At 42.3% G+C, this 21169-nt stretch overlaps 2 protein-coding genes across 4 annotated transcripts in view; both read right to left on the reverse strand.

Moving 5' to 3' along the window:
* The window catches only part of LOC139536251 (copine-9-like), a 147137-nt gene extending 145177 nt beyond the window's left edge, over positions 1-1960 (reverse strand). Inside the window, exon 1 of one of the 2 annotated variants that reach the window (XM_071336610.1) lies at positions 1565-1960. In XM_071336610.1, coding sequence (XP_071192711.1) covers positions 1565-1641 — 77 coding nt within the window. In that variant the 5' untranslated portion in view covers positions 1642-1960. The remainder of the gene's footprint in view (positions 1-1564) is intronic. The other variant, XM_071336611.1, reaches the window with a different exon arrangement.
* Positions 1961-2502: 542 nt separating this feature from the next.
* Positions 2503-21169, reverse strand: part of LOC139536252 (phosphatidylinositol-3,5-bisphosphate 3-phosphatase MTMR14-like) — a 28522-nt gene continuing 9855 nt past the window's right edge. Inside the window, exons 9-19 of one of the 2 annotated variants that reach the window (XM_071336612.1) lie at positions 20994-21068; positions 20022-20088; positions 19050-19135; positions 16530-16606; positions 15438-15474; positions 14998-15068; positions 14413-14480; positions 11648-11783; positions 11194-11373; positions 8280-8456; positions 2503-6971 (exon numbers count right to left, since the gene is read on the reverse strand). In XM_071336612.1, the coding sequence (XP_071192713.1) occupies positions 6791-6971; positions 8280-8456; positions 11194-11373; positions 11648-11783; positions 14413-14480; positions 14998-15068; positions 15438-15474; positions 16530-16606; positions 19050-19135; positions 20022-20088; positions 20994-21068 (1155 nt within the window). In that variant the 3' untranslated portion in view covers positions 2503-6790. The remainder of the gene's footprint in view (positions 6972-8279; positions 8457-11193; positions 11374-11647; positions 11784-14412; positions 14481-14997; positions 15069-15437; positions 15475-16529; positions 16607-19049; positions 19136-20021; positions 20089-20993; positions 21069-21169) is intronic. The other variant, XM_071336613.1, reaches the window with a different exon arrangement.

Below are 21169 nucleotides of genomic sequence, written 5' to 3' on the forward strand. Positions count from 1 at the left end.
CTTTTCGCATCAAAGTACGTTCATCTCTAGGAGACAGAACGTGTCTCCTTCCGGAGCGGTATGACGGCTGCGTTGTCCCATGGTTTTTATACTTGTGTGCTATTGTTTGTACAGATGAACGTGGTACCTTCAGGCATTTGGAAATTGCTCCCAAGGATGAACCAGACTTGTGGAGGTCTACAATTATTTTCTGAGGTCTTGGCTGATTTCTTTTGATTTCCCCATGATGTCAAACAGAGACACTGAGGCTGAAGGTAGGCCTTGAAATACATCCACAGGTACACCTCCAATTGACTCAAATGATGTCAATTAGCGTATCAGAAGCTTCTAAAGCCATAACATCATTTTCAGGAATTTTCCAAGCTGTTTAAAGGCACAGTCAACTTAGTGTATGCAAACATTTGACCCACTAGAATTGTGATACAGTGAATTATAAGTGAAATAATCTGTCTGTAAACAATTGTTGGAAAAATTACTTGTGTCGTGCACAAAGTAGATGTCCTAACCGACTTGCCGAAACTATAGTTTGTTAACAAGAAATTTGTGGAGTGGTTGAAAAACGAGTTTTAATGACTCCAACCTAAGTGTATGTAAACTTCTGACATCAACTGTATTTCCCTTTAAGTGTCTGAAGAGACGTCATGACGTAATGCGATTGTATTTAAAATTTATGTTTAGCCTATGATTGTGATTTAACCAACATCTAACTGGAAAAATATAGCTGTGTAAAATACATATATACATTGCTTTCATTATTTACTGCTCTATTTTTCCAGTTAGACGTTGGTTAAATCACAATCATAGGCTAAACATTAATTTTAAATACAATCCCACTTGTCTTGTTTGTTTTTTATAAGTAGGCCTAAGTAACAACTAAATAAGGACTAAGGTGCACCAAGCTCAGTGCTCCAACAGGCTTTAAGACAACTAGGCTGTATAGGGCCTACTTGTGTTTACCAGGTCAAACACTATGAATCAAGGCATTGGTTAGGACTCAATCTCGATTCCAGTGGTCATCTTGGACATGCAAAGTTTCACTGTGAAAATAAGTGATGAAGTGCGCACGGCACTCCTGACCTCAATAAAATGTGAGCACCCACTCCTTCCTCTCACACACCCCGTCTAACGGATTTGAATGTGACATGAACATGGACGGTGGCGTATTAATATCCATAACCTATCCATGTGATCTGTGAGTTCGCCCGTTGGAGCTCTCTCGAAGCCACTCAGAATAAAAACCGTTATGTTGCTCTACCCCCACGTAGCTCTACACCCACTGTTAATGCAAATTCCTTGCAAGCGTCCGAGTTTTGCGCAGAGATACAAAGACACTTATAGAGCTAAAATGTTTTGAAATTACGACTATTAGCCAAGAGATGTTTGAGGAAAGTACTAATTACCTGCAAAAGATAGATTCACAAACATCTCCGTGCCAAATAAGATACAGGCTACAGCACTCATTCCCGTTGATAGTCTATCACCCTACAACATTATCAACAGCGTATATATAATATGTTTTATTCAATAATGACTATTGGATACGTTGTGATTATACTCGACTTACCTGCACGAGACTGTAAGTTCAATTTTCGTCGCAGGTACCGTGGAGTTGAGCGGGTCGAAATCCCCAATTGTGGCCATGGTCAGGCTTTAGATCAGTTCCTCTTCAATGTGAACTTCTCAGCGATGTTCAGCCACTACTCTTGGCCGATATTTTTGTTTGAAAATATCTTCCCTTCACCTGGAAAAAAGAGACAAAGGCAACAAATAGCTGCGTTTGTTGACAAACGTCTTCAGAGTTGAGCGCGAGGTGCATACCTGTGGGTGAGACAGGTTGGGCAGCGCTCGAGACATTCCATGCATGGTGCGGTGGTGGAGGAGCGCGACAGAACGTAGTGCGCGTCACTGGAAAGCACTGACGGGTCCTTCGCTCCATATTTCTGTTTAGCCATCGGCAGGTGGAGGCAGAGACTGTCAGAAGTTGTTGGCAGCAGAATGTTGGATTTCAAGTTAATGCGGCATTAAAGTGTGAGCACTATGAAGCTCAACTGTGTATTTGTTTTCTTTTTAAAGAAGATAGTAAATAGGGGGGTGTGGTTAGGAACTGATAAGTAATCACGAATGTGTGATATTGTCCCACTATAAGTCACCAGTGGAGCTTCACAGTTAGGACAAAAGAGGAGGAGGGGGGGTGGACCACCATAGAACATTTTTAAATAATAAATAAACATTTAAAAAGTGTTGGCTTGCCACATAGGCTGCTGTCACCAAATGATCAGAACCATATAATTAGATATAATGAATTATATCATTCCTTATAGACTAATCATAATGAATTATATGATATCTGTGATTAAAACACTGGGTTTGCAGAGAATGTGAAAATCAGAACAGCCAGCAGAGCCAATCTATAGCCAGTGGCCTGTTTCTCTGCACATCTTTTAAAGTCTAAAATATAGCACCAATGATTCAGGGTAGAAATGATTGTACATACAAACAAACCTTTGTTTCTTCTTTATTCATAATTACCACCTGCAGATCAATTCACCTTTCTCAATGTAGCCTCACTGGCGACAATTAAAGAGCAACTTAAAAACGAACAAACATGATAAAAGAAAAACACGTCAATCTATTGACACAGACAATATAAGTAAAATGAGTGTGCAATGAAGCATTTCAGTAAAATCAAGAGGGGTACCAAAAAAAAACATACTAAAAGTACTACATTAAACTAGTTTTAACAATCACTTGAGGTGCTTGTGTAATTCTAAAAGGTAAGTGCCCAGTGTGAAGTGAGTGGTATGGATCAACTGTAAACGATCTAGGGGCTCTAGGGCTGGCGGGCTGCCTATAGCCACCATCAGGGATCTATAGGAATAGAACCAAGTGCCACCAATGTATCCTACCATGGACATATTCAATATTTCTTTGGTATGATAAATCATATCAGAGTTGATTACTACAGGATGTGATGGTAGTAAAATAATTTAAATCATCATAAATAAATAAAAAGTAAACATCTCCCAAATTAAGGTGGGAGGAAGGACCAATGGCACAGTGGTTTCCTTTTGATTTTAAAGGATTGGACAAGTGAAAGCAACCAGGTAAGCTTCCAATGAAGTCTGGGTTTGGACGGTGTAGGCCGTCATTGTAAATATGAATTTGTTCTTAACCGACTTTCCTAGTTAAATAAAGGTTCAATAAAAAATAAAAAACACTTTTGAAGATTGAATGAGACAGAGAATGGACAATTGAGGTATACCCAGATGTACAATATTGCATCAGTCCGCACACTGGTTGACAAGTGAGTACTCTAGAAAAGGTAACATCTCGCACCAATATCCTTACATCTTAACACTACCCCCTTAACAGCTCTATGTCATACTGATTGACAGAAAGATCTCATCCCAACAGACTTACAGAATACTCTTCATTATGATAAATTGCCATTGACAAATGTGATTGAACAAAGACTGAATAAATATTAATCATTTTGCATTCAAGTGATTGATAGAGGGGAAAAGCCACTAGATTGCAGTTTGCGGTTCCACTGACCGAAACTACTTATGCGCTTTAAATCATAGTAGCTAGCGCGTATTTGTTTCGTTGTGGATTCTGAAAAAGTATTTTAATTAAAAAACAACTCAAGCCGTATAAGAATCTCTTCCACTGTTCCAGGTGAAGACACAAAAAAAGGTCCTGAGGTACGGTACTGTACAGCAGCTGTCAAAACAATTTGGCGTCGCAATCAAGCTAAACAAATCCCAGTAAGTGCTGCCTAAGGCTGCACTCACGTCTTGTCGAAAACTCGGGACCTTTAAGTTAAACTGAATGTAAATAATTTGCGTTGAGCTTCATATTGGTTGATTCTGATACTTCAAGTGGAAAAGCCAAGTATCATCTTTCTACAACGAATAAGCAAGTCGTACATTTCAGAGTCTCCGACATGACGTGAACGAGGCATTAAACTATTCTCTCTCAACGCAATGACGCCACAACACTGCCATTGGACCACATAATCGCTACCTGCCTAATGGTCGCTTTCCAGGCCGACTACATTGCAGTAATGCTGCAACTAATAGTTGCGTGCCACGTCATCGATTTAGCAGTCGGGCATCCGATTTTCTTAATCATATGACGTGGTTAGATATGTTAAACACCTATCCAGTCGTGATGTGAACTGGTAGGCAACAGCAACGTAGGTGGCCTGTAACGTGGCCAAAGTCTCATCTTCCTGATCTGAAAGGCTTGTTTCGGATCTCAAAGAGGAACTGAGAACATGGAGAGGATAGGATAGATAGGGAGAGATGTTCCAGTCCACTGGCTCATGCAGCAATAAGAGAGTTTTTACTAGGCCATTAATGAAGCGTTCAAGTGCTATAAGTTATCGGAATCTTCTAGTTCCGTGTTGGACATTTCAATTGAAAGACCCTCCAAGTCGCAATTACAAGTGGGGAACTGAGTTGAGATGTTTCACCACGGACTAAGCTTTTACCTTTTCAACCAAAAGATGGCAACAAATCCATGTTTTGACTATTACAACCTTGTCAATATGGCTAATGTAGCTAGTCTGACAATATTGTCAATGTTAAGCAAACTAGCTGAATTTATTATTAACAATGTTAGGGCCTCTTTATACTACACTACTTTGAGGACAAACTAGGTTCAGAAGAGATACTTGTGTAGTGTAACGAGACGGATCTAGATTCAAAACTTTTAAAGAGATGTCTCCCACACTACCTCCGGGGGCTTAAGTCACAAAGAGAGGTCACGTTCCAGGCTGACTGCATTGCATTCATGCTGCTCGCACTGACCAATGGTTCTCTGCTATGTCTTTGACTGCACAGTCAGGTTTCAGATTGCTAGATCTGATGCAGTAAGATGATATGTTTAACACCTATCCAGGTGTTGCGAGCCGACTGCAATGTAGTCGGTCTGGAACGCAGCCACAAAGTACATAAAACGATAACAAAGGATGATAGCAGGGTGGCTCGGAGCCATCAGGTCGCACAACTGAGAGAAAAAAAGTTGAGAGATGCAGTGACTGAGCATACGAATAGCTGTCAGAAGTGGGCTCAAATATAAACCTTGTGAAGGACTTTTAAAGAACTTTCAACGCAGCCAACTAATAGGTCTGGCTTCTGGTATGTGGTCTGAAGCCCAGATAATGATGGTGTAACCTGGATCTGTTCACGCCACAACCGTAGGAGTCAGCATGACAGCACAAACAGGTCTGGGACCAGTCTAATGATGGTGTGTATGTGCACATAGACATACTGAAGACCGTGTGAAAATGTTTTGTATGGAGACAACGCAACATTTCTTTGTTTAAATGTCTGCACATAAAAGTGACTTAACAGACCTTAAAAAGTCAAATTATTAAAAACGAGTAACCAATTCAAAAATAGGCTGATAGGATTTAATATGTTGAATCCTACAGAATTAAGCTACATCCAGCTTGATATGACTTTTCTATGACAAATTTGGTTCTAAAAAGAAACAGCATGTTTCTATTGCCCTGACACACTTAGCTAGTGCTGTTTGTATGACAACCACAGTACTCACTACAATTACATGGCTAACGCTTCCTTTTGATTCGGCACTGAATAGCAGCTTCTGATTCAACACTGAATAGCAGCTTCTGATTCAACACTGAATAGCAGCTTCTGATTCAACACTGAATAGCAGCTTCTGATTCAACACTGAATAGCAGCTTCTGATTCAACACTGAATAGCAGCTTCTGATTCAACACTGAATAGCAGCTTCTGATTCAACACTGAATAGCAGCTTCTGATTCAACACTGAATAGCAGCTTCTGATTCAACACTGAAAAGCAGCTTCTGATTCAACACTGAATAGCAGCTTCTGATTCAACACTGAAAAGCAGCTTCTGATTCAACACTGAAAAGCAGCTTCTGATTCAACACTGAATAGCAGCTTCTGATTCAACACTGAAAAGCAGCTTCTGATTCAACACTGAATAGCAGCTTCTGATTCAACAGTGAATAGCAGATTTCTTGAGTGTTCGTTCACTAAAGAGAAGTGTGGAGTCCTCGATTTAGGACAGATCGGCACGTTAAATCCAAAATAATTACTTTAAAAACAGAAAAGAAATAACTCCACATAATATGCTTTGAATGTAGTAACAAGACAATTTTACTCTGACCACACTCATAGCACCGAATCCCTAAGAAAAATGCTCCATACGTTAAAGTACAATGGTCATCTGTCTCTTATTGATAGTGTGGCTGACATTGCCATCCCCCCGAGACACTCCCTGAATCGACAAAAAAATGTGTGGCAAACAAAAAAGGAATAACTCCAGAGAGAACGTAGGAAATGCATGAATAATTTTTTTTTTTAATTTAAAGGAGAAATTAAAGAACAAAATAAACCCAGGGTATGTAACGTTTGAGATGTATATATATATAAAAAATATATAACAAATATAAAAGGACGCTTCAACCCCTGAATAGAGAAGTTTGGCACTTTTTATTTTTATTAGAGTCCATACGATATGTATCTTCCCTCGATGGAGATGAATGCGGATTGTGGACCGCAATTCAATAGGACGGGATTTAGTGGGAGGGAGGGGGGGCGGGGGTGTCAGGGCCCATATTCACAAAGAGCCTCACAGTAGGAGTGCTGATCTAGAATCAGGCCTTCCTGTCCATATGATCTAACAGGAAAAACTGATCCTATATCAGCATTCCTACTCTGAGACACTTTATGAATACAATGATTATGGGCCCAGAGTTCACATTTGGGGTGGGGAGACCTGACCCTAGATCAGACGATGCTGTTGGTGCCCCGGAGGCCCACGCCACGGGCAAACTGCTCCAGGAGGCCTGAGATGGCACCGGAGGGGCTGGGCGCGCTGGACTTGAGGCCCACGGTGGAGCTGTAGGCAGCCAGGAACAACTCCCTCACCGTCTCCAGACGAGCCTGACGCTCCGAGGGGGACGGGCAACTGGGAGAGCGAGAGACAGGGAGAGTAAAGAGGGATGAGAGAGGGAGAGAAGAGAGGGGCAGGGTGGAGTGAGAGATAGGAGAAGACAGTAAACAAGTTGGAGAGGAGAGTGAATTTAAGGAAGCGATGAGGAGAGAGAAAAAGGGCAGGAAACGGGCGAGAGAAGAGGGAGAAGGGCACAAGAAGAGAGGAATAAGAAGAGAAGCGAGAACCCATCTTTTAGTTCTGAAAGAGGGACACAGTGTACATGGAAATTCACAATCAGAGACCGCATGCTGTCTGGCTGGCTGTCTCTCCTCGTCCTTCTCTCTCTCTCCCCTCGTTCTCCCTTCAAATCAAGATGGATAGATGTTATTTGTCTATGCCGCCTGCGAGCGTTGTTCGTGACACTCAATTTATCAGCCAGATCAAGTTGAAATGGAAATGTGTCCCCCCTTTGGAAAGAGAAGGAGTCTGGAAAACGAAGAGACAGACGGAAAATAAACTCCCTCCCTCTTCCCTTCCAGTTGTACTTATTCCTCCGGGACGAAGAATGATGAGGAAAAAATACTTCCAGTTCCCTTGTCTGAAAAGTACACGAGCACAAATGTGCACACTGCTCAGACTATCAGTGTGTACAGTGTTTATGGAGACGGTCTAAACAGTCTGCTGAACACTGTTGTGCATGTGTACACACACACACCCTGCCCAACACACTCTTTTTGTGCTTTGTGACTTAAAACACACACCATCTAACCCTGCAGGTGTGTGCCACACACACAAACACAGCAGAGGGCCAGCCCCTCACTGAGCCCTGTACCTCTGCCTCCTCTCTCACATAGGAACAGAACAGGTACAGTAGGAGGAGGTGAATAAATAAGGAAGAAAGGGGGGACGAGAAGAGATAGAGAGGAGCGCTATTCCGGAGAATTAGAGATGTGCATGGCTGCATCATTCTGCTGAAGTGTACACTTCCCCTCGTGGATTTAAAAGGAATGCACTGGTGTGAGGAATTCGGTGGAAACTCCCTTCAGCTATGCACCAATCCAATGCTTTTAAACATACCGGGGGAAGTGAGCGACTGCACACACTGTTGGGAGAAGGGGTGAGAATCGGAACGTGATCTGAGGCTGCGTCCCAAAGGACACCCTATTCCCTATATAGTGCACTACTTTAGACCATATATAGTGCACTACTTTAGACCCTATTCCCTATATAGTGCACTACTTTAGACCCTATTCCCTATATAGTGCACTACTTTAGACCTGAGCCCTAACCCTGGCTATATAGGGGACCGGTGCCATTTGGGGACGCAACCCGTAGACTCACATGCGTCCGCTGGGCCCCTCGTCCTGGAAGATAAAGGGGAGGGGAAAGTCGTTGGTGGCAGTGGGGATTGGCAGGAACTGTCCGCGGTCGTGGATGGAGCCGCAGCCTGACACGATCTGCCAGCTGCCGTAGTCCGTGGAGAGGGAGGAGCCTGAGCGGGCGTACTCTGCCGCCAGCCTGGCCACAGTAGAAAGATAAGAGGTGGGGAGAGAAGGGGGAAGGAGGGAGAGGAGAGAGACGGTGGGGGTGAGAGAGTAGAGAGTGGGGGGGGCATGAGGAGAGAGTAGAGACAGGAGGATGGGGAGAGAGGGAGTGGTGAGAGGGAGGATGGGGGAGAGGGAGAAGAAGGACAGAGGGGAAGAAGGAGAAACAAACAGAGTGGAAGTAAAAGGAAACGTGAAAGAGGGAGGGAAAAATAAGGAAATGAAATGGGGAGAGAGGAGAGAGAGTGTCCAGGGGTCATGGGCAAGTTGCGAGGGTCTCAGTTAAAGGGCAATGAGCTGTGAGGTCAGTGGTGGGGCGTCATGGCTCAGGGCTGTGACCTCCGTGGCAAAAGTTAATGGTCAAATGCAACTCTAGATTTGCTTTAATGGACAACACTCAATTAAATTCAACCCAATAGAACGTTATTTATCCCCTCAAGAATTAACAAGGCAAGTCAACATGCACAGAAAAACGTCACATGGACATTACACATACTGAATACACTAATGTTAGTGGAAAAATTGGAGTTTGAATCAAATACCAAAGCACACACCTTCCATTTTCATGCAAATTGAGTAAGAGGAGCTGCACTAATACACCGGTGAGACACACACACACACACACACACACACACACACACACACACACACACACACACACACACACACACACACACACACACACACACACACACACACACACACACACACACACACACACACACACACACACACACACACACACACACACACACACGTAAGTATCCAGATCTCCTCTTTACAAAGCAAGGTATTATTAAGCAGCACTGAGAGATCAACTGCCACGCATGCACTACTGAAAAGCTAGAATACAGGTCTGCTCTGTCACTCCATTAGAAAACACTGCCTCACCACAATGTCTCATGGACATGTGTGCCTCGGGCCTGAGCGTCTGGCCTGGGACAACCCCCTTTTTCCCTCTGCAGATCGTCATACACTTGGGTTAGATTTTAAAATGTAACATGCAGTTATTCATTCACCTTTCATGCAGTTGCAGTCAATCCATTTACAAAGACAGGCAGACAGACAGGTAGCTAAAACATGGCATCCCTCTCATCATTGTGGTTGGAGCCCATAAACTGACGGACTGTGCTTGAGGTTGGTCTAGCAATTAACGCTGTCTGAAGCACATACAGTTGAAGTCAGAAGTTTACATACACTTAGGTTGGAGTCATTACAAATAGTTTTTCAACCACTCCACAAATTTCTTGTTAACAAACTATAGTTTTGGAAAATCGGTTAGGACATCTACTTTGTGCATGACAAGCAATTTTTCCAATTACAGACAGATTATTTCACTGTATCACAATTCCAGTGGGTCAGAAGTTTACATACACTAAGTTGATGGTGCCTTTAAACAGCTTGGAAAATTCCAGAAAATTATGTCACGGCTTTAGAAGCTTCTGAAAAGCTAATTGACCTCATTTGAGTCAATTGGAGGTGTACCTGTGGATATATTTCAAGGCCTACCTTCAAACTCAGTGCCTCTTTGCTTGACATTATGGGAAAAGCACAACAACAAAAAATCAGTCAAGACCTCAGAAAAAAATTGTAGACCACCACAAGTCTGGTTCATCCTTGGGAGCAATTTCCAAACGCCTGAAGGTACCATGTTCATCTGTACAAACAATAGCACGCAAATATAAAAACCATGGGACCACGCAGCCGTCATACCGCTCAGGAAGGAGACACGTTCTGTCTCCTAGAGATGAACGTACTTTGGTGCGAAAAGTGCAATCAATCCCAGAACAACAGCAAAGGACCTTGTGAAGATGCTGGAGGAAACAGGTACAAAAGTATCTATATCCACATTAGGAAACAGGAGGAAAAAGGGGAAGGCTTGCAAACCGAAGAACACCATCCCAACTGTGAAGCACGGGGGGTGGCAGCATCATGTCGTGGGGGTGCTTTGCTGCAGGAGGTACTGGTGCAATTCACAAAATAGATGGCATCATGAGGAAAGAAAATTATGTGGACATATTGAAGCAAAATCTCAAGGCATCAGTCAGGAAGTTAAAGCTTGGTCACAAAATGGGTCTTCCAAATGGACAATGACCCCAAGCATACTTCCAAAGTTGTGGCAAAATGGCTTAAGGACAACAAAGTCAAGGTATTGGAGTGGCCATCACAAAGCCCTGACCTCAATCCTATAGAAAATCGTGGGCAGAACTGAAAAAGCATGTGCAATCAAGGAGGCCTACAAACATCACTCAGTTACACCAGCTCTGTTAGAAGGAATGGGCCAAAATTCACCCAACTTATTGTGGGAAGCTTGTGGAAAGCTACCCGAAACATTTGACCAAAGTTAAACAATTTAAAGGCAATGCTACCAAATACTAATTGAGTGTATGTAAACGTCTGACCCACTGGGAATGTGATGAAAGAAATAAAAGTGGAAATAAATAATTCTCTCTACTATTATTCTGACATTTCACATTGTTAAAATAAAGTGGTGATCCTAACTGACCTAAGACAGGGAATTTTTAAATGAGTTTAAATGTATTTGGCTAAGGTGTATGTAAACTTCCGACTTCAACTGTATACACAGAATCCCGGCCCCATGCTGCACCTCTATTTCTGTTTCCACACTCATTTCATACCATCGCCTTCTGAATAGACTGAAAATAAATCTTTCAAAAAAAACTACGACTGACTTCTAAGTGAAGGCTTACCTTCTCCCGGGCACAGACATAGGACTGCTGCCGGCGTGCGTAAAACCCGGCTCTGATTGGTTGGAGGTGGACGAGCTGGAGGACTTGGCTTCTTGACTGAGGGGGTGGGCCAGCCGCTCCTGCAGGGGGTTGGGCCGGTTCCACAGCACCGTCTGTGGGGACGAGTTGTGTCCCTTCCTCCTGGGAGGCCATAGAAAAGGAGAGTTAGGTTTGACGTTATCTTACCCTTCATTTGGTATTACTTTTAGGCAAGTTGGCTGAGAACACATTCTCTCCATAGAAGTTAGAACCATACTGAATTTGATGGAAGGAAGACTTGTCAACATGACACAACATACAGAGCAGGGCAGAAACAAAGCGTCTGCTAACTAAATGATTTTATTAAGATAATTATTTTTATACTAATGTTTCGGGTCACACCAATAGACAGACGGAGAGGGGGAGGAGAACTCACCAGCTGGAGGCTGCCAGGGGCTGGCCGGAAAACAGGTCCACGGCGTCGTTGGTGAGGCAAGTGGCTCCACCCACGTCCTCCGTGATCAGAGAGAAGTCACTGCTCAGACTGGTCACGCTGCCCCGGTCCCTGGACTCTGCACCAATCACACGGGAGACACGGGTTTAGCGGACAGGCCATCAGACCAATCACAGAGGAGAGACTAGTTGTAGGGGAGGTACTAATTAAAAATACACTGGAAGTTGCCAATTGTGACATTTTGGCAGGAATGTTGTCTGTATGTTGGTTCATGTATACGTTTGATATTTAAGAATTTTGTGTCTCATGAAACCACAACAATTCTTAGTCAAACAATACATGCCTTTTGCCAGAGATATGGACAATAGTTCTGTCGTTTTAGGGGATCCCATTTGGCTCGGGGAATCATAACATGACATCTAATGGTCAGAGACGTCATAGTAGGTGACAGCTTGTAGTCAAACCCAGCCTCAATAGTTAACATGGAGACAAACAGGTCTGTGAACGCAAAAGTTGATATCAACAAACATAATAATTATGAAATGAGGTGGGTGGAGGCTGCGTTCACAAACTGGACATCTGGTGAATTGTTGCCAGTAGCTGTAAATGCAGCTCCGTTCAAAGCTCTGTGTATCATGTCGAGGGGACAAGACATAAAAGCTCATCATGTTAAATCAGAAATGTAGCACAGTGGGAATTCATACCATGGCTTTTCTAAAGTTTCTTCACAATAGCACCACTGTACAAACCTCTATCCTCATGTAACATATAATAATGAACTATCTAAAGTTCTCATTATTATGGCATACCATCCTCATTAGCAGCGATACTAATTATTCTACCACACGTCTTGTGCTCTTTATAAGACACATCACTGCACTCTATACTGCTCTGTAAACTGGTCATCTCTGTATACCCGTCGCAAGACCCACTGGTTGATGCTTATTTATAAAAAAACGAATAAAAAAAAACTCTTAGGTTTCACTCCCCCCTATCTGAGATATCTACTGCAGCTCTCATCCTCCACCTGTTCTGCCAGTCACATTCTGTTAAAGGTCTCCAAAGCACACACATCCCTGGGTCACTCGTCTTTTCAGTTCGCTGCAGCTAGCGACTGGAACGAGCTGCAACAAACACTCAAACATCTCTTCATTCAAAGACTCAATCATGGACACTCTTACTGACAGTTGTGGCTGCTTTGCGTGATGTATTGTTGTCTCTACCTTCTTGCCCTTTGTGCCATGTTTTATGCTGCAACCATGTTGTGTTGCTACCACGCTGTGTTGTCATGTGTTGCTGCCTTGCTAAGTTGTTGTCTTAGGTCTCTCTTTATGTAGTGTTCTCTCTTGTCGGGATGTGTGTTTTGTCCTATATTTGTATTTTTTATTTAAATCCCAGGCCCCTGTCCCCGAGGCCTTTTGCCTTTTGGTAGGCCGTCATTGTAAATAAGAATTTTCCTAGTTACATTTTTAAAAAGTAAAAAAGAAAACATGTAGGTACTGTGACGTCATAAAATATTATGTAAGGGATAATCAACGAGGGGCTAAGTTCTATGGAACATAATGTCTGACGTGGAAGGTGTGTGCTACGACGCACTAGCGAAGAGCGTGAATTATCTCCCTATAATGCACAGCAATATTCAATGGCTATGAATATCATTCTTACATGTTCTATGTTTGAGCTGCTTTTGAAAGCAAAATATGAATTAAAATATTATTGCCATTGTTTAATTAGATTTTCGTTGCAAGCTAAGAGGACTGATGGTTTGGATAGCTAAGCTAGCAAGTCAGTCAGTTTGGTTACCAAGGCAACTACTGTAGCTATCTAGTAAACTTAATAGCTACTTCAGTGCATTTCTATCGCAAATGAACACATTTTCTAGCGACAAATGTGTTTAAATTATAGTCATTGCATAAGCGGGATAATGAACTTGGGGCTCTATGTGTTCTCTGGAAAATAATGCAACTCTGTGGAAGGTTAGTCGTTGCACACACCTTTCACATCATGCATTATTTTCCATAGAATACATAGCCCCTTGTTAATTATCCCTTTCATATAACAGGGATTTTCTGCCATTGAAATCCTTGCAAGGGTCGCCTAACTGTTTTTTCAGGTCGCCTAAGTCCAAACTGTAAAACTAAATTATAATATGGTATGGAAAAACGTTTTCAGTGTCAAATGTAATGATTAAAACCAGATATAAAATACGTAGAAAAGATAATGGACCTATATATTTTTTATAGTATAATCTTTGAGAACTAATAATCACCAAAATAAAAAAGTTAGACACTCAGGGAGAATTGAAAATTCCCCAAAACAATTAATTTAGCAGTTTATATTTTGTTATTATGTTTGAGCAAAATAACACAGGATTAGCCATGGCAAAATGCATAAAATTGCATGAAATAAGCTTTAAAAATGCAAAAACAAATGGGCCCAACACCTAAGCCCCCTTTTGATCCAGAAAATAAACTTTTGCAAATCGAGAGCTTGGGACTACAAGGTTCAATCTGCAAAAATATGATTGAGATAACTGGCTTTTAAGTTCCGAACCCTCATTGGTTTGAATGGTGTCAATCCTTTTTTATTGTATTTTTTTTCTAACAACATAAATTGTGGTATTTAGAGTACTACTTGGCTAGAGAACATTGAACAGAACAAGGCTACGTCAATAGCTCAATTTTGACAAAAACACTGATAGAACCTTAGTCCCAAGCTCTCAAAATGTCTCCAGGGAAACAACTTACTCAACTGGCAGAGGTCGTCCACTGTGAAATCAGTGTCTTTGAAATGAGAGTTTTTCCTTCTGTGGAAACTGGAGAGAAAAAGGGATGCTGAAACAATACACACACACACACACAGAGAGACAGAGAGAGGAGAGAGAGAGAAAAAGAAGAAAAAAAAGAGCGAAGGAGGGAGGGAAGGAGAGAAAAAGTGAAAGAGAGAGCCAGTGAGAGATCAAAAGAACACAGAGAGGAGGAAAAAATAAAAAATAAAAATCTGTTTTGTCACAGTGGGAATCCGACCATGAAATAACAGCATTATTGCCCAGAGTGGCTGTATGTACACTTACAACTCTCTTGTTGAAACATTTAAAAGAGTGGCTTAAGGGCATTGTATACTGAGTGTACAGACTGAATGACAATGTATGCATCCCCAAAATGGCAACCTATTCCCTATATAGTGCACCACTTTTGACCCGGGCCAATAATGCTCTGGTAATGCTAGTGCACTATATAAGGACTAGGGTTTCCATTTCAGAGATGGACAATGTTTTATAAAAGTGCATTTACATTTCAAACGTCTCTGTTGTTCTGTGACATTTCACTCACCTCGGTTTCTTCATGGCAGAGAACTTCTCTGAGACAATGTGCTTCAAAAAATTGAAGCAAAAAAAGAAAATCTGCCAGGAGGAATAGGAGTTTAGTGTTGGAGATTCATTAAATACGTGACAAAACACTGCCCCCTAGTTTTGAAAAACATCCCCAAACACCTCACTTTAGTTGAAAATTGGAACATACTTAGTGAATAGTTACAGTAGTCTAGTATATCACTTTCATAAAATGTATTAGACAAAGCTGTACTCTTCTCTTTACAAGCCATTCAATCTACTTTGGTGCAGTAAATTCCTAAAAACTAATTCAAGAGGTTGGCAACAGTGTTTGAACTTGGGGGCAAGAACCATATTAACTAAATAGAGAAATGTATAATCAATGTTTTAATATTCCACACACACGCCATTGCATTGATATTGTGTTAGAGTACCACTGACCTCCTCTCCTTTGCTGAGGCGATCAGGTAGCATATGACTGTAGGAAACACAGACCAGATCGGTGACAATGATCGCCGAATCCGTCCAAAAAATCTAGCTAAGAACCCTTTACTACATATGATTATGAGCCACCATCCCCAACCAACCTATTTAACTCCTTCATACTTTCTCAATTCCTTTTCCTTTCTATTCAGTGTACAGTTTTCTCCATGCTCCTGGTAACAATGTAGGTGTGCCAGTTATACTTTTACAATTGATATACTTATTTGATCAAACAGTATAAATCTTAAGACCAAAGTGAAGATGGAGACTGCAAAGCAAAAAGAAGAGGATACAGTTTAGAACTCATTGTTTACAAAAGTATACCAATAACCAATTGACCCATCATCCCTCCTATCATCTCTGACCTCCGGCTTTGAACCCGAATCAGTCAAGTTACCTTTCACATTTAAAAGTTAAAACAAACAAATGAACCAACTCTCAATGGGAGTTTAAAGTAAGACTCAGCGAGATGACGTTGCCACGAGCAGCACTGCAGATATTGCGATGGGTACGATGCAAGACTTTGCTCTCACACAGTCACACTAAGTCTTTGTGCATGTGCACGGGTACGCTTCACGCTGCAGAAAGGTTTAGCCTTGTGCTTCAACACTCTTAGTTGTTGCGGAAAATGACCCACTATGCCGTTTACTTCTTGCATCTAAATCATATCGCTGAGTCTACCTTTAAGTGATGGAGAGATTACACAAATCAATACAGACCACCACATCATCAACCCGACAGTTGAAAAAAATGCCCAATTATGATGGATCGTAGGAAGGAAGAATGGAAGATGTGTGTGTGTGTGTGTGTGTACTATTCTTGGTCGGTCCCATCCCTCCTCCTTGAAAGCAGTCCCAGGAGTTTGGACAAGAATAATTACTCTATTGGGCTATCTGGAGGGCGGCCGTTTTCTTTTTGACTCCATTTGATGAGTTAAACATTGAGAGATGCACAGCGGTAATTAAGAAGGAAAGCCTCGAGAGAGGGAGGGAGAGGCAGGGAAAGAGAGAGAGACGAGTGGTCCATTGTGAGCTCAATGTGAATCCTTACCCAAAGAGGAACCAGTCGTAGGCGATGGTCAGATAGAGGATTTCAGCCGGCTCCAGACTGGCGTGGACGGCACCGTCCTAGAAAAAAATACATTCAAGAATGCAAATTAGCCTCAACGGGCACCACATGGTGGCATTGGCATGGTCGTTGGATTACGAGCTAGCCGCTATCTTCTGTCTATTTTTTAATTCCGTTTGTAAGATATACCATGCATGATAGATGTAGTGAAACGTGTCAGGTACAAATACTATTTTGAAATCATTTCAAAAAATTGAAGAGGCAATCAGTAATTGCTACATTGATTTTTGGGACATCCATTAAATTATATGTACCCATTGAAGAATATAACTTATAAATGCCTCGTGAGCTTAGTTTAACTGTCGTACCCCATCAGAGCCCAAAATATAAGCTGGTTTTACTCCAATATTTCTGAACAAAGTAAAATGTATACAAAACAATGCATAGCCTGAAAACATGGTTAAAACAACAATGATGATATCATGGATGGTCAGTCCTTACATCAGTCCTGTCTTTGAATTTGAGAGTGATTACATTTCTCTAGCCCTATCCTTCAGCTTTTTACAGAGACAGTGGCAGAGAAAACGCTTTGTTATTGTTTCAACCACCGATTGGCCCTTTAAGCTGGGCTTGATTGAGGTTCCCTGGTTTAATGGAACAGTCCCCAATCTGCCAAACCCCACCCACCTGACACTTTGGGCAAGCTAAAGCAAACACTGAAAGTATTTAACAGATTTCAAATAGTATTTGAAATATGATGCATATTTATATGGCCAAACCTAATATTACATTTTAAATAAATGCAGACACTGGATATTGTATCGGGTGATTAAGCGGTGAGTCTTGAATTTCAATTCCATTTGCGTGTAAATATATAAAATGGGAGGGGCATGGGGGTCAAAGCTGATGAATTCATTGTGGGATTACAGAACATTAATTTTGAAGAAGTGCCTTTGGAATTGAATTACAAAATGGATACCTGGTTGGCGGAGGTAGAGAGAGAGAGCAAGAGAGCGCGAGAGAGGTATATCGTATACCGGGTTATTTGGAAATAGCCACGGGATGGTTTTTCAATATCGTTGAAACAATTTATTTTAATTTATTTTGATATTTTTTTGCTACTTTTTATGTAAATACCTGCAGTGAACTTGTGCAATACATTAGGAGATAAAGCAGATTGCGTTCTTCATTTCACTGGTCACATTTTTCATTATGAAGAGTACAGGTAGTAACCAGTGACCTGGTGTTGGTTTACAAGCACACACACAATGTGCTAAATGCTCTGCAGTTGTGCATTTGGTTAGCTAATTTAGTAGCAAAAGTATGTGGGGCATTAATATGGAGTTGGTCCCCCTTTGCTGCTATAACAGCCTCCACTCTTCTGGGAAGGCTTTCTACTAGATGTTGGACCATTGCTTTGGGGACTTCCATTCAGCCACAAGAGCATTAGGCCTGGCTCGCAGTCGGTGTTCCAATTCATACCAAAGGTGTTCGATGGAGTTGAGGTCAGGGCTCTGAGCAGGCCAGTCAAGTTCTTCCCCACCGATATCAAAAAAGCATTTTTGTATTGACCTCGCTTTGTGCACAGGGGCATTGTCATGCTGAAACAGGAAAGGGCCTTCCACCAAACTGTTGCCACATAGTTAGAAGTACAGAATCATCTACAATGTCATTGGACGCTGTAGTGTTAAGATTTGCACAAGCATTTGCTACACTCGCAATAACATCTGCTAACCATGTGTATGTGACCAATACAATTTGATTTCCCTTCACTAGAACTTAGGGGCAAAGCCCGAACCATAAAAAACTGCCCCAGACCATTATTCCTCCTCCACCAAACTTTACAGTTGGCACTATGCATTGGGTCAGGTAGCGTTCTCCTGGCATCCGCCAAACCTAGATTTGTCCGTCGGACGGCCAGATGGTGAAGCGCGATTCATTACTCCAGAGAACACGTTTCCACTGCTCCAGAGTGGCGGCGAGCTTTACACCACTCCAGGCGACGATTGGCATTGCACATGTTGAATTTAGGCTTGTGTGCGGCTGCCCTGCCATGGAAATCCATTTCATGAAGCTCTCGACGAACAGTTATTGTGCTGACATTGCTTCCAGAGGCAGTTTGGAACTCGGCTTGAGTGTTGCAGCCGAGGACAGATGATTTTTACACGCATTTTTTTGGTTACTTGTATAATTTTATGAGCTGGGATGTCTGTCCTGAAAATAGTTTAAGTCAGAGACTATAAAATGTTCACAATGCGATCGTTAGCATTTAGTTAGCATTCCCTATGGGATTTAACATATACTTGTTAGCATTGCTAACCTTCGGATTACAAAGGCTCAGTGGGTTTTGAAACTAGCGCCCCTTGTGATCAATGCCGGTATTACCAAATACCCTGGTACGGCACAAGGTCGGTATGAAGGCCGCCCAAGCCTAGGAGAGAAAAATATAGAGAGAAACAGATGGACAGGAATAAAAGAGAGAGATAAGAGGAGAACACTTACTGCCCACAGCGAGAGACGCAGGAGGGACACGAAGAGAGGTGTCCGGTCCCAACCGGATATGCAGTGGACGAGGAGACCGCTCTCGTCTACAGGGAGCAAACCCAATCACAACCACTTAAGAAATGAACGATTGACACAAGGTTTTATAGAGATTAGGAAGTAATGAGGAATAAAGCCCATGAACAAGACTAGTAGTTCAACATCTCAGAGACCCTCAGTGGACCCTTTGAGATATGAGATAGGACTTAACCAGTCTTTTCTAGGTCAATTTACTCCCTGAAAAAATTTGTTTACAGCCCCAAAGGAGCCAGACACCCCCAAGGAGCCAGACACCCCCAAGGAGCTAGACACCCCACCCACACCAGACCCAAGGAGCTGTAACCAACACAAGCACGCCAGACACACCCACACGCACGCCACACACCCACCCACCCACCCACACCAGACCCCCCCACACACACACAACCCCAACATACACACACCAGATCTCCACACACCAGACCCCCCCACACACACAGGACCCATCAGACCCACACACAACCCCCCCCCCCCCCACCAGACCCCCCCACACACAGGACCCCTCCACACACACACACACCAGACCCATACCAGAACCCCCCCCCACACACACACACACACACACCAGACTCACACCAGACCCACACACACCAGACCCCCTCACAACACACACACACACCAGACCCCCACGACCAACACACACAAGACTCACTCACCCCCCCACACACACACACAACCCTGAAACACACCACACAGACTCACACACACACACACCACACAGACCCCCACAACAGACCCACACACACCAGACCCCCCCCCACACACACACACGACCCACCCACACACCAGACCCCCCCCCACACACACACCAGACCCGCCCACCCACACGACCCACACACACCAGGCCAACACACACACACACACCAGACCCACACCCGGCCCACAGGCACTGACCGTCGCTGTTGATGATGTGAAGCAACAGCTTCAGGTAGTTCTGGGTCTGCTGGACCAGGTCCCAAGACTGAAACAGAAGAACACAGAGTTTCAACACGTTTTCACCTGGGGTGCACTAACGTTCAGACAGACATGTGGAATAAGGAATCACATCAGCGCTTTTCATGACATGTCTATCTGCAACGTTCCACAACATTTGTCTAGTGAACGTGGCCCTGGTGTGGGGACTACATCGCTTATAACCTAAACATATGCATTTAAAATTAGGGTTGTCAAACGATTTAAAAAAAACTTATTTCAGAATTTGCTCTAATTGAGCTGTAATTTAAGATTTTTTTTATACAAAAATCATTACAAGAATATTAACGTCTTGATTTTGTCCAAAGTAACAGTTAGCCAAATCAGGTATATTGATAAAGCACACTTTCTTTAGCCTCAGTGTCAACTTGTTTTAACATCACATTGTTGTTCTTAGCTGTATAGATGCTGTATTTGGGATGTTTTCAAAGCTTTCAGACAATGTCATTAACCACACAGTAATACATTTTTAAAAGTATGATAAAATTACAAAAAGTTGACTTGATTTACCAGATTAGGTATAACAGACTGAATTTAAACCGTTTCTAGATTATATTTCAATCATTCAACTTAAGGTAACTAGGTGCGACAACCACATATCACAGTTATAGCAAGTAAAACTTTCCCCCAAAAAAATCTGCTAATCAGCTAAATCTGAAAACAATGGAACAATGGACATAAACAAAATGTCTTGATATTCATTAAGTTAACATGAGAAATTATTAGCCAGCAAACAGATGCAGCTTCATAACCAACCTACAGAGGTCACTGTGAGACCACTAATATCAGGAAAGACTCAGAATCACAGTTCGCTGAGGTATTGAACACAGTATAATTTTGGTTATATAGGGAAAATAGTAGATGCACCTGATATTCAGGTATTAGTAGACATACCTGATATTTACTCCAGTCTATATTCAAGTTCTTGGTAAAGCACACAGGGATTGTCAACGGAGCATCCACAAAATCCTGTTGATGAAGGTTAACAATAAAACAGTATGTTTTGAGATCTGAGCTCGTATTCATAAAGCGTGTAAAAGTGCTGATCTAGGATCAGTTTTGTCTTTGAG

The sequence above is a fragment of the Salvelinus alpinus genome, chromosome 12 (genome assembly GCF_045679555.1).
Source record: "Salvelinus alpinus chromosome 12, SLU_Salpinus.1, whole genome shotgun sequence".
NCBI classification, from domain to species: Eukaryota; Metazoa; Chordata; class Actinopteri; order Salmoniformes; family Salmonidae; genus Salvelinus; species Salvelinus alpinus.